Source organism: Carica papaya, chromosome 3, assembly GCF_054855325.1.
Source record: "Carica papaya isolate Zhongbai chromosome 3, ASM5485532v1, whole genome shotgun sequence".
NCBI classification, from domain to species: Eukaryota; Viridiplantae; Streptophyta; class Magnoliopsida; order Brassicales; family Caricaceae; genus Carica; species Carica papaya.
The window spans coordinates 31,770,881-31,784,808 of NC_142311.1; the positions used below are offsets into that span (position 1 = coordinate 31,770,881).

The window sequence follows — 13,928 nt, forward strand, 5'->3', positions numbered from 1 at the left end:
TTTTCAAAAAAAAAAAAACCAAGAAAGAAAAAGCTTCAACTTTTCCATGGTGAGATTTTGCATTTGACCATATGTTCCCAACTCCCACCTTATTTCAAAGGCTTATACAGAATGAATATTACTAATGGGTAGTATAAGTAAAACTGGACCAGTACAAAAAAGAAAAGGAAAAGAAAAGAAATTCATCTAGTATTTGAGTAAACTACCAAAGATTGGCAACCATCCAACATAATAGTTTGAAGTCTGGGCCTTTTTAGCCTGAAACCAGTAAGGAGTTCTGCAAGAAGGAAGATCAGATCAGATCACACAAAATTGAGAAATGGTGCCTCCGGATAAATTTACCACTTGATCGAACCCGCCAGATAACTGCCTGACCCCGGTCACCTACATCATTTGCTACAGCAGTAAAATTTAGTGCATCATCACATCAAGGATCAACTACATTCATGAACTAAATCAATTAAAAATAAAGGGAAAATTATTACACAAGATGATTCTTCATATATTTGTAAATTTATCAGTAACCATGTCAAGCATTTGAATTGTCACAACATAACTATATATCTAATTCCATATAAAAATGGCATCATGATGCCTTCTTTAAGTCTCTTTAATGACTTCCCTTTTTCACAACAAACCCCAAACAAAAAAGTGAGGGAAAAAGATCACCTCCTGTCTAACTTCAACTGAAAGCTTGTTCCCAAAATATAGAAAATCTCTCTAAAGGGCACAGTTGATGTAAAAGGATGGATGTTGTTGGCTGATCTTTTTCATTCCATAAAAGATCTAACCATAAATAAACACAACAATCTGAGGTGTAGACATAGATTTTCCTAAAGGTGCTGCTGAGTTCTTTCGTGGTTATTTCAAAGTGGTTTGAAGGCACTATGGGTTTAAAACTTTCCAATGTTGGCAATAGCTTATTCAAGTAAAAAGGATGGCCATATAAGATTATATGGACACAAATGACCTAACTGCTGTGTGCAAGACCTAAATCTCTGAATCAAGATAACAGAGAAATGAGCCTCCTATTTGAGAACTGCACAAAAAATATGTTCTGGTTCATGAAGTTGACCAAAAAGACAAATCATGAGTTGCCTTCTTTTTTTTCTTTAGCTTGAAGTGTGAACCTCTGAGCTACTGCTGCTGCCACCAGTTGACAGGGCAGAACTCTGACCAGAATGTTGCACACTCGACTGAGGGACTGATCCACTCTTTGAAAAAATTGAACCAACTGAGCCGCTAGTTGTACTCACTGATGATGATATTCTAGTGGAACTGAAGTCTCTGCTTGAACTAGAAATAAGTTCTTGCCGCAACTCAGATGATGAGGATGATGGGGCTAAAGTACCAACTGAAGATCCCACAGGGTAGGGAGCCACAGGCATGTCAGCAAGGGAAGATGCAGATGGACTGTAACTTAGGGTTCCCATTGGATGATCAAATTTGCATGCGGCCCCAAACTTGCACGCCCCACGTTGCGCGTAATGCGTGCAGGGTGGTGCTCCCTGATTGTCATTTTAGAAAATTAACAAAAAGTGAGCTGCAGAAGACGCATAACAAATGAAGGCAAATGCAAACATGCACGTGCACCATTTAGAAGTATATGGAATAGAATACTAGGAAACAAGGGAGAAAAGTTGGAAGAATGTAGGCCGTGTATAGAACTTTTGACAATAATAAAACAAAAGAAAAATAGAATCGTAATGCCAGTATCATCACAGAAGTACCAGAATATTTAGCCACAACCAACTGAAACAAAAGAAACAATCCTATAAAAGAACAAAATTCACACTGTTTACTAGCTATGCACTAAAACATATCTTGCCAAATAGCCAAACAAGGATGGCATATAAATCAATAGATAGATTGTTCAACTTCGCATAAAAAGGCCAGATGCAAGATATACATGGAAATTTGAAACCATGGATTCATAGTTAGCACAACAAGTACAAACAGAGGAAACACCAAGTTGTGTAAAACCAAAATTTGAACCACCAGCTCACACAAATAGTCGGAACTTAATCCAAAAGGGGGAAATCAGGAATAGACAAGAGAAGGGAAAGTGAAACTATGGAGAGCCCATCAAGCTACTCCTAGCAAATGAAGGAAAGCATGAAAAGAAAAACACCATTTGTGTTAAAATGTATATCGTAGGAGGTTTCAGAACCACACAGCAACATCAAAAAGCATACGAATACAAGCAGGGGATGAAGGAAAACCACAAAAGGACTTCACATGTGATGGAAATCTGTAACTCAACAATTCTACTCCTAGACATCTGCCCGAAGCATCATAGTGGCTCCATTCTCCCAAAACTCCACCATAAAATCATATGAGTTTATGGTTGATGTTTTCATATACCTGGCCAAGCTGGAAGCAGCCTTAGGAGTTGATAAACTTCAAAATTCAATAAGAATACACTTTTTCCTTCTATTTCCTGAAGTTGTTAAAACTCATGACATCACTAGGCTTTGATCAATGTGAGCATTGATCACCGGCTGATGAGCAAATCAGGAACGAGGAAGTGAAAAATTAGTTTAATTTGAGATTCTTTCACAAATTCAACAGAACATAATCTTCAAGAAAATTTGATGTAAAGACAAAAAGATAACAAGGCTGTTAAGTATGATCAAACAAAAGTGGAGAATAACTTATATTAAGTCACGTAGGACCAAGTGGTGTTCAAAGTTAAAATGCAACCTACACCTTTCTGAAGGCATTCCTATGCAGTTACTCTGTCAGTTATGTCAGCAAAGATAATAGCCTTATAGGTGCAGATGATTTGCTTTACATGCCATAATTTCCAGAAGGATGTGCAAGCTCTCTATATCTCATGATCCATGCTCTGAAGAGTGCACCAAAAACTATGATAAGCTATTCATAGAATTCTGATCCCAAAAAAAATCAACCTATGTCTCGTTTTGCTTGCAAGCTAGAATAATCTCAACACTCTCAGTAGAGACAGCCAGACTATCCAAATGTGCATCTCTCAGCAAAGACTTTTTCCATTTTTCCTTAGTAACAAGAAGAGATCTAGGTACAAAAATGACTTCACTCAAAAAAAAAAAGATACCACGTAAGACGAGTCATGTAGTTTTGCAGCTTTCTATCCTCAAGAATACAATAGCAGAATAACCAATGAAGTTCCAACTCAGCATGTTATCATATAGTCCATGGTCAACCTATCAAGAAGTGGAGATGTGAAAGAGAGTATGGGATGCCTGAATACTACCATCGTTTATTTGAAATTTCCATATTCATGGTCGAGCTAATAAAAGTTTAACTTGCTTTACCTCTTAACCCAAAAATGGCTTTTCTTGAGCACGAGAGGCTAAAATCATTTAGGATATATATGCATCTAGAAATAGAAAATAGCACCACACAACCGGCCTACCCATAAAAGTAAGTCAGCAAAAAGAATGGACATAAAATGCTGAATGTAACCTACAAGGTTCTTCCAAAGTGGAAGTGCCCTTCAAGCACTCACCATGAAGAACAGCCTTTCCAAGAAAAGAGCAAATTACAAATGAAAAATTTTCCAGCATTATCTGCATGGAGGGATATCAACATTGAATTGCAGGATATACAGCAGAAAGGAAATTAATTAGTAGAACTATTACCTTCTCAAATATATTTTAAGTGATTATATGCAGAATAAGCCTCACAATCATAGATATTATTCTGCATATAATCCCTGCTCCGTTCAAATATCAGAAACATTCATTAGCAACAAAGACAAAAACTTGGGTGACATACTGTCACACAAATACGAACCAGATGGATATCCTAACAACAAATCTTGCAAATAAATTGAATGAAGCACATTAAAGACCAAACTGATTCAAATGAATAAATTAGCCACCTAGAAAGTGAAAAATTTCTATGCAAAGTTTTTAAAGAGACACAGAGAGGATGAGGGTTTTATAGATAACATACACGCAGCAAGTAGAAATGAACATACATAATAAACATATATCAGCAAACAGATTAAAATCAATTACCAGAAATAATGCATAAAAAAGAAAGAGTTGTTAAGGAGATGCTTACCGGACGCAAGGGAAGGCCCATGGGACTCAGGATAGGAGTTGTTTTTGGTGCAACTAGTTCTGGAGGGTGATGGTATCTACAAGAGGATCCAAATTTACAATCCCCTGTTTTCATGTAATACTGACATTCTGGTTGGCCAGGTCTCTCTGGAAATAAGTGTTCCTTCTGGCTAGTACTAGAAGGACCAAGTGAAGAAGGTAAAGATTGGTAACTTCCTGTGTAAGCAGTTCCGGAAGTAGATAAAGGTGCAACCCCATAAATTGAGCTTGATCCAACAGCAGGTTGAGTGCCAGGGGAAGCCACAGGACTTACAGGCGCCTTAACAGATAAATTTAAGATGAGAGAAAGAGAGCGAAACAGAATATAACTCTGAAAATATCAAAGCAAATAAAGCTGATTTTCACCTACCGGATAAGGGCCCCAACCTGAAAAAGGAACCATGCCTGGGGATAGCAGCACGGTACTATATGCCCCCGGTAAATAAGACCCTGGTATCAGAGGAGGCCTAGCCACTACTACTCCATATTGCTGAGATGGAGCAACAGATGGAGACTGTAGTGCAGGATACAGTGCAGGTGCAGGCGCAGGGACAGGCGAGACTTGGGCAGGTGGGGGAGAAGGAACCTGTATACCAGCTCCAACAGGGTGATGAAACTTGCATGTTTGACCGAATTTACACTGCCCCGTCTTCATATAGTAGGAACACTCCTTTTCACCCTGTTATCAATTTGAACTTCTGAGCCAAGATCACTGCACAGTGAAAAAAACTAATTTTCCTATATGATAGGTTATATTACTATGCATTGTTAAGATATATACAAACCGGCCGCAAAGGATATCCTAAATAATTTAGTGACACAGGACTAACAGAACCGGCTCCCTGCCTGGGATGGTGGTACTTGCAAGAAGGACCAAATTTGCACATCCCTGTCCGCATGTAATACTGTAATTCATGCAAAAAAGAAACACAATGAACATTGACTAGAAGTTACAAGAAACTGATAGCACTATGAAACCTATTGCTTTCCAATATATGAAATGAATCAGCAAATCCTCGACTGCAGATGATGTACATTACTCAACAAAAATCATTTCGCATAAAACCCAAGTGCATAGGAAAAACAAATTAGGTACCTGGCACACAGGCTGGCCCGTTCGCTCAGGAAACTCTCCGGAACCAATTCTTACAGCTCCGATGACCTAAGCCACAAATGTTTTGATATTAATTCAATGAACACAAAATATTTCTGTCTATATCGCGAACAATATAGATCTTGTTATTTGCCATTTAAATACTAGCCAAATCCATTGCATTAAACTGAAATTCAACAGCATAGCAACAATACCACTACATAGCAATAAATTCTCCAAAACCATCAGCCACTCAACGCTATATCTCAAAAATACACAGACAGACTTCCCCAATGGCAAACCCCCTCAAAATCCACTGAAGTCGCAAGATCAAACCCAACTAAACCCATGATCATCTCCAAAACCAAAGAAAACCCCGCAAAGCGAAAGTAAATCGAAGTAAAACAAGAGAGAATTCAACGAAATTACCGCGCCACGATCACGTGGATGATTGTACCGACATCTCGCACCGTACCCGCAGAACCCGGTTCGCATATAGTGATTACAATCGGCCTCGTCAGGTCTCTCCGGGTACGATTCCCCGCCTCCCAGCCCCAACTGCCACACAGATTCTACACACATTCTCCAAACAAAACCAAAATCACTCCACATTACCCAACAATAAACAAACACACAAACAAAAAAATCACGATTAAAAACCACATTAACATTATTAATCATAATTAAAGAATGCAGAAGTGATCACGTTACCTTCAAGCCCCGTTTCTCCTCCCGGAGCGGTCCATTCTGGTGATGGATCCGTCTGCTGACCTTCACTCCCCCGACTGTACCGCTCCATTCTCTATCTCCTCGTACGTACGGCAACCCTCGTTTTAGAACAATCCTAGAATGTCTTCCTCCCGATCAAATGGGAGTAGTTTTTCCGTTTGTAAAAAAAGAGAGAAGTTGAAGAAAAACAGATCCTGTTGGTTTTTTTTCTTTTTTATTTTCCTTCTTCACTTTCTCTCACACCAAACACACACTGTTCTTGTTTTCCCCCTTTCGATTTTTCTTTTTCAATTTTGATTTTTTTCTTTCTCACTCTCTCTCTCTTCCTTTCTCTCTCCGCCCTTGTTCACACTGCCTGTGTTCAGTTTTTTCAAAGTGAAAGTTTTGATCTTTCTTTGTGTGCTCGCTGTTGGTTTATATACGCGCCAAACAGAGAACAAAATTACCTTAAATTACCGGTTAAATAGGGCTTTAATATGTGATTATATAGCTAACCAACTCTCTTTCAATTTAGTTTTATCATTAATTTACCTAATTACCCTTCCGTTTCCTACTCTCTGGTTTCCCAGTTTCAATTTGTCGGGCGACGGTATAATTGTCTTTTCACAAACTAACTTTTTACAAGAAGGGTCCCGGTGTGGGAATTAATTAATTAATTAATCTCATCAGGTGAGTTAATTAAATAATATTCCTGTGCGGGCTTCAGGATAAGGAGAGTTAGATTTTCTAACCAATCAGATTTTTTTATGCGTTTTAAAAAACGAAATGAAATAAATAATTAAGCTTAAGTAATGATTAATTAAATAATTTTAAATTTATAGTAAATTTTAATTGGGGTTTAAAAATAAATTTTGGAGATTTGGTATTTAATGATTCAGACGTTGATTATTTATTTTTTTTGGGTTATAAAAATATTTTTTTTAAAATTTAATGAAGCATTATCGGAGGGACTAGTTAACTCATTTAACTAATATTTCGATAACATATTTATAAATTACTAAAAGAATTAGAATGTATTCAATTAAATAATATCAAACTATAAAGAATTAAATTGAAATTTATGTACTTAATGTTTGCATATTTGATTTTTTTTTTCACATTTTAGTTTAATAAATTATTAGATAATTTTGACTTAAAAAATTATTAAATATTTGGTAAATTAGAATTTTGAATTGAGATTTTGAACTTAATTGTTAAAATAGTTGTATTCTTATTATACACATTAGAATTAATATAAAAAATTAAAATTAACTATGAAAAATAATATTAAAAATTGTAAATTAACTGTGATTTTGAAAAAGAAAAAAAGAACTAATAAGGTCTGAACATACTAAATATAAATAACATGAAAAAAAAAATTATATATTTATTTATTTCAATAATTATTTATGGGGGGAGTTATGTTTAGAATAAATTTAAAATTTGTACTAAATTCATTTACAACTTCACAATTATTTTAATTATAAAATAACAAAAATTTTGTATAAAATTAAAGAAAAAATTAAGCTCAGGCAGAATTTTATGTCAAAATAAGAAGAATATATTTTGAATTTTACAAACTCAAATTAATTTAATGTGCTTATATTATCGTTGTGATACAATTTGCAAATCTTTTAGTTAAACTAAATATAGAAATTCAAATGAGTTTCGTATTCTTTTAGATTTAATAATTTTTCAATTGTCAAAAGAATATTGTACTTGATGAAATTTTCATTACTATGCTAATATATTTACAATTAGAACCAAATTTGGGAGGTTCAAAATGTTTCATAGCTCTTTATATATGTCTTTCAATAGTTAATAACAAATTATTAAATAATTAAAATAATCAATTTAAAACTTAAATTGGTAGAAGGTGAGTTTGATATATTCTTTATACATTAATATTTCTACTTTGTTGATACTATGTTAAATTGTAATACCCATATTTGAAATTTCAATCCGGAATTAATTTTAGAAATTAAAATTAATATATAAAAATATAAATAGGTAGAGAATGAAATTGAAAATAATTTTTTTTAAAAAAGTGAAATTTTAGGTTCGAGGGGTATTTTTGAAAGAAAAATAGGAAACTGTGGGTTAAAACATAAATTAAGAAAAATATGTCACGTAGGATTGCCAGTCAACAGCCCGGACAAACCGGAGCACGCCCCGTGGTAAGGCACGCTGACTCGGTGCCACGTGGGAGGCCATGCTGGCAATCCGCATGCTTGCAATCGGACGGTCCAGATTTGTTTCCGCGTGCATGGACGATCCAGATCCGTTCCCTCCTCAGGCGCGATTGGACAGTTGCGATTAAACGCAATGAACAGTCCAAGTTTGTTTCCTCTTTAAACACGATCGTACGGTCCAGATCAAATCGCGATGAACGGTTCATATTCATCTTCTCCTTAAACGGGATCGAACGGTCGAGATCAAATGCGATAAATGACTTATATTTAAGAGAGACGGGTATAAATATTTCACTTCACACCCCTAACCCTAGCCCCAGCCCACCGCTAGAGAAGAAGAACCAGTCACTGGAGAAGGGAGCCGACCGCCACCCGCCTTCGTGTCGAAGCCACCTCCAACAGCCAAAAAATGTAAAAATTCTCTCATTCACTCTAAATTTGATTTTGAACACTCCCATGGTCAAATTAGAGCAAAAGAACCAGTAGATGAGCCAAAAATTTCGAGTAAAGCCTAGTGGTGCCGCCATGGGTAAAACCATAAATCGCCTCCGATGGGGCCCCCTTCCTAATTTTTGTTTCGTGCGATTTTTCCACCATTGTATTCACCATTTCGTTTTCTACAGGTTGACCGAAGAAAAACGCACAACTGCGAAGGTGAGTCGGTGGAGCCGCTATACCGAAAAATCTTGCTGCTAGTAAGTTTTTATTTTTTGATTTTTTTCGGCCAAACGATGCCCCTTAACGTATAATCTCGCGGGGATAGGTATAAAACTGACCAAAATAAGCCAAAACGAGCCAAAAATGGCTAGTTCGAGGCAAACCACTGTCATGGGCGGCGGTGTTGTTGCTGGAGCACAACGGTGCTGCCGTGCTGGAATTTCAAAATTGACCAGAAAAGAGTTTTAACACCAATTTTAGATTTTTTTTTTGGATATTTTTACGTACATGAAGCGTGTTTCAATCTCCGTAAGAAAATTTAGAAAACCTGTGGACCGTTAGTAGGCACAGCTGAAAGTTTAGTATTTCGGACACTAATTGGGGTAAGATCCCTCACCATATTTCCTGTTATAGAATTGAAGTCTAATTATAAATGATACAGTATTTTACGAAATTTAGAAAACTTCGATAATTAATTACAGGTTACTAATGGAGCCGGAACTTGTTATTTATTGCTATTTGTCCTGTTTTAACTGTTTATTTGATTTACAGTTTTAAATACACGATAATACACTGAAATTGGTAAGATAATTCGGTTATATTTTCTTTATGCATGTATTGCTTGGCTTACGCGATTTACAGTTAAACTGTGAAACTGAAAATTAAATGTAAACGAAAAATTGCTTAGTCAAGTGAATGAATGAAACAGTTGTTTTATTGGATATCCTGAGAGATGGTGGATGGACTGGGTACATAGAAAATCCTACTGTGAACGTTATCTCATACTGGACGGGGTATCAAGGAATGATATTTTTGGCATTCATACCGGACGGAGTATGGGGACAGCCTGATTCACCCTCATACCAGACGGGGTATTGAGGGATGATACTTTTGGCGCTCATATTGGACGGGATATGGGGAAGGCCAGTTAGTTGACAAGTTTTGTTATGGGTTCACGCGTGGTGAGACATCACTACGGAACCCCAGGGATACCAGTAAGCAAATAAAAATAGAAACTTGTTGCTCTGACTAATTGAATATGAGATTATGATGTTGTTTGCGCTATTACTTCTATAGATCAGTTTTTGAAAATCTCGCTACGGTAAGTATGTAATAAATTATTTTATTAATGATAAATGAATTTACTTAATTTAAGAGCTCCATTAGTTATTTTTATAATTTTTACCAACCTTTATTCTTGTATCGGTGAGTAGTGTGATATTTTTACTACACTAGTGTGACTCACTCTTTCATTAACAATTTCAGATCAAGAGGACCAAGTTTCAGATCCCGATCCATAAGGGGGTTGTAAATAGGATGCCCAACTGTTTACTTTTCATTTATTTCTTTGATTTTTGGTTTGTTCTTTTAGAATGGTAATTCTTGTAGCCTTATTGGGTATTTTAAATTATTGTGTAAGGAATATAAACCCTATCTCTATTATTTTGCTTCCGCATTAAATTTATGATCTCATTTCTTTTCCAGTCGCGGGTCGTTACAGTTGGTATCAGAGTCGCATTCTTCAGAATCATTCCTTGCACAAAACCTTAGAAAACACAAAAAAAAATAAAAAATGAAATATTACTCAACCATTCCTTATGAAATGCAGGTACAGATAGATGAATAAAGGAAGACCCCCACTATATCGAGTAGCTCGGGAGGGTTCACTTCGAAAGGATGTTGACCGACTATTTGAAATGCTGGAGAGACTCATTGCTGCCCAACAGACTCGGGAGGAAAGGAAGGAGCTACCTTACCCTCCTCTGCTGCCACAGTTTGAGCCACCCCTGCAGCGGGAGGATCCTGAGCCACCCTGGTATGACGCTGCTCCTCCACAGTATCCAGTACCACCACAGTATGGTCCGGTACCCCAACTGCATTACCTAGCACCACCACAATATAGTCCGTGCCCTAACCGCATCACCCGGCACCACCACAGTACAATTCGGTGCCCCTACCATATCATCTAATACCACCAAAAGGTCATCCGGTCCATCCCCAGCACAATCCAGTCCCTCTTCCACGGGTCCCAATTCCTCCCATGATGGACCCAGGTTATATTTAGAGGTATAAAAGACTAAATCCATCCACTTTTGCAAGGACATCCTCCTTTAAAGAGGTCAAGTACTAGTTAGCTAAGACAGAGAAGGCCTTCACGACTCTTGTGATGAATTTCGAACATAGAGTCATACTTGCCACCTACATGCTGGTAGGAGAGGCAGACCGCTAGTGGTAACTCAAACAGGCCACTCTGCCCGTTTCAGTCACTTGGGAACAATTCTTGATGGTCTTCAATACAAAGTATCTCCTAGAGCATCTCCAACATCTGAAGAAAATGGAGTTTGCACACCAAGTCCAGGATAAAAGACTACCACAATATAGTCCGTGCCCTAACCGCATCACCCGGCACCACCACAGTACAATTCGGTGCCCCTACCATATCATCTAATACCACCAAAAGGTCATCTGGTCCATCCCCAGCACAATCCAGTCCCTCTTCCACGGGACCCAATTCCTCCCATGATGGACCCAGGTTATATTTAGAGGTATAAAAGACTAAATCCATCCACTTTTGCAGGACATCCTCCTTTAAAGAGGTCAAGTACTAGTTAGCTAAGACAGAGAAGGCCTTCACGACTCTTGTGATGATTTTTGAACAGAGAGTCATACTTGCCACCTACATGCTGGTAGGAGAGGCAGACCGCTGGTGGTAACTCAAACAGGCCACTCTGCCCGTTTCAGTCACTTGGGAACAATTCTTGATGGTCTTCAATACAAAGTATCTCCTAGAGCATCTCCAACATCTAAAGAAAATGGAGTTTGCACACCAAGTCCAGGATGATATGATTGTATCAGAATATGTCTGAAAGTTCCTAGAGTTAGACCGGTATTCCCCTGAGAACATGATGAATGAAGGCAGAAAGGCAAGAAAGTTCAAGTGGGGCTTCTGTCCTAAGATTAAATAGTAGTTGTATGTGTTCTAGGTCAGTACTTACTCGGCCGTTTTTGGCCAAAGCATAACTAGTGGAAAAGAACCTTCGCATTTTTTCTCCAGCAGTAGGGAACCTCAGGCCCTTGGTTTCACACCGCAGACCAGCAGCCATTGCACATGTTCAGTAGAACTAGAGACTTAGGTCAGTGACCCAGACTCTTCCTCAGATTCCAACAACAGGATGCGGTAGGACCTGCCAGTACTGCGGTAAGGATCATGGGGACCAACCCTACTATCGCCTCAACAATACTTGTCGTATATGTAGAAGTGCCAGCATTACGCGAGAGAGTACCCGAGGAATCAGAACCAGGCCAGACCTCCTATCTAGGGCAGAGCTTACAACCTTACCCAACAAGATGTAGAACCCAACCCAGATGTGATACAAGGTACGTACACTATCTGTAATCATCTTGCACATGTTTTGATTGATACTGGTGCCTCACATTCATTTGTTTCACATGCCTTTACATCAAACTTGAATGTATTGCCTGAAAGACTTGATTCTATGTTGTTTATGTCTATTCTTGGGAGTAGGACACTACTAGGAAAGGTTATATACAGAGCCTATATCATAGATATAGTAGATAAAAAATTAAGTGTGAACCTAATAGAGATTGACACAGGGAACTTTGATATAATCCTATGAATGAACTGGTTAGCAGTGTATCACGCCACTGTAGATTGTTTTCATAAGAAACAGATATTCAACCCTTCTAATGAAGAGTCATTTACAAATTAATAAAAAATTTGAAACATTATTCTTTCATGGTAATTTTTTCTATTATTAAGTGATTTAACTCGGCTGTTTTCTCTAACTAGATAAACTTAAGAAAGAAATTTGTATTCAAGAGATTCCGACAGTTCGAGACTTCTTGGATGTGTTTCTAGATGAACTACTTGAACTGGCAGTAGACAAAGAATTTGAATTCACCATAGATTTTCAGTCAGACACCCAGCCTATTTCGCTTATTCCTTACCACATAAATCATGTTGAGATGGAGGAGCTGAGGAAACAGATCAATGAATTGCAGTATAGTGGATTCATCCGATATAGTGTGTCCCCTTGGAATGCTGGAGTCACATTTGTAAGGAAGGAGGATAGGACGTTAAGGTTATGTATTGACTACAGAGGACTGAACAAGATCACGATCAAGAACAAGTACCCCCTCCCCAGGATCGATGACCTTTTTTATCAATTGCAGGGTGCCCAGGTCTTCTCCAAAATAGATTTGTGTTCAAGTTACGATCAGGTAAAAATTAAGACAGAAGACATTCCCAAAACAGCTTTTTGAACTAGGTACGGACACTATAAGTTCCTAGTCATGTCATTTGGACTAACCAACGCACCAATCGTCTTCATGAATTTGATGAACAAGGTTTTTAGATAATTTCTAGATTAGTTCGTTATTATATTTATCGATGATATCCTACTCTATTCAAAAAGTAGAGAGGGACACGCTCACCATCTAACTCAGGTTTTACAAGTTCTTGGAAAAAAAAAGTTGTATGCAAAGTTGAGTAAGTATGGGTTCTGGCTCGAGCAGACTACCTTCCTAGGGCACATCATATCAAGGAATGGAGTGTCAGTGAACCTCAAAAAAGTTAAAGCAGTGCTCGACTGGGAAATTAACCTCGGTCAAAGAGATTTGCAGCTTTCTGGGGATGGCAGGTTATTACCGCAGGTTTGTGGAAGGATTTTCTAATCTAGCTACTTCTTTGACTTGGCTCACAGAGAAGAACGTCAAGTTTGAGTGGAACAAGAACTGTGAAAAGAGTTTTTCAGAACTAAAGAAGCAGTTGACCATTGTACCTATGTTGGCATTGCCGAGTGGAACAAGTGGATATACAGTTTATAGTGATGCTTCCTACCTGGGGTTGGTTTGTATTCTGATGCAGTATGGGAAAGTCATAATCTATGGGTCCAGGCAGTTGAAGAGTCAAGAGAAAAACCACCCCACCAATGACTTAGAACTTGCCTCGATTATCCACGTCTTAAAGACTTAACATTATTACTTGTATGGGGAGACCTTTCAGATCTATACTGACCAATAAAAGCTTAAAATACATATTCATACAAAAGAATCTCAACATGCATCAGAGAAGATAGATAGAACTCCTCAAGAACTAAGATTGCAACATCTTGTATCACCTGGGCAAGGACAACGTTATAACCGACGCACTTAGCAGAAAAAGTGTAG

General features: G+C 37.7%; 1 protein-coding gene across 1 annotated transcript; it reads right to left on the minus strand.

The window, feature by feature from the left end:
- Positions 1–443: 443 nt before the first annotated feature.
- Positions 444–6,305, minus strand: LOC148268569 (Zinc finger C-x8-C-x5-C-x3-H type family protein). The gene is made up of 7 exons (XM_088216533.1): positions 5,893–6,305; positions 5,611–5,753; positions 5,185–5,250; positions 4,874–4,993; positions 4,459–4,767; positions 4,051–4,368; positions 444–1,508 (listed from the first exon to the last, which is right to left on the minus strand). The coding sequence occupies exons 1-7, from the start codon at positions 5,978–5,980 to the stop codon at positions 1,113–1,115; spliced, it is 1,440 nt and encodes a 479-aa protein (XP_088072659.1). The 5' UTR covers positions 5,981–6,305; the 3' UTR covers positions 444–1,112.
- Positions 6,306–13,928: the final 7,623 nt, after the last annotated feature.

Bases quoted from the DNA above. Each gene is read 5' to 3' on its own strand.
- LOC148268569 (XM_088216533.1), bottom strand. From the start codon at position 5,980: ATGGAGCGGTACAGTCGGGGGAGTGAAGGTCAGCAGACGGATCCATCA. The intron at 4,369-4,458 runs GTAGGTGAAAAT...TTATCTGTTAAG, and splicing joins CAGGTTGGGGCCCTTATCCG to GCGCCTGTAAGTCCTGTGGC. The intron at 1,509-4,050 runs GTAAGCATCTCC...AATGACAATCAG, and splicing joins TGGGCCTTCCCTTGCGTCCG to GGAGCACCACCCTGCACGCA.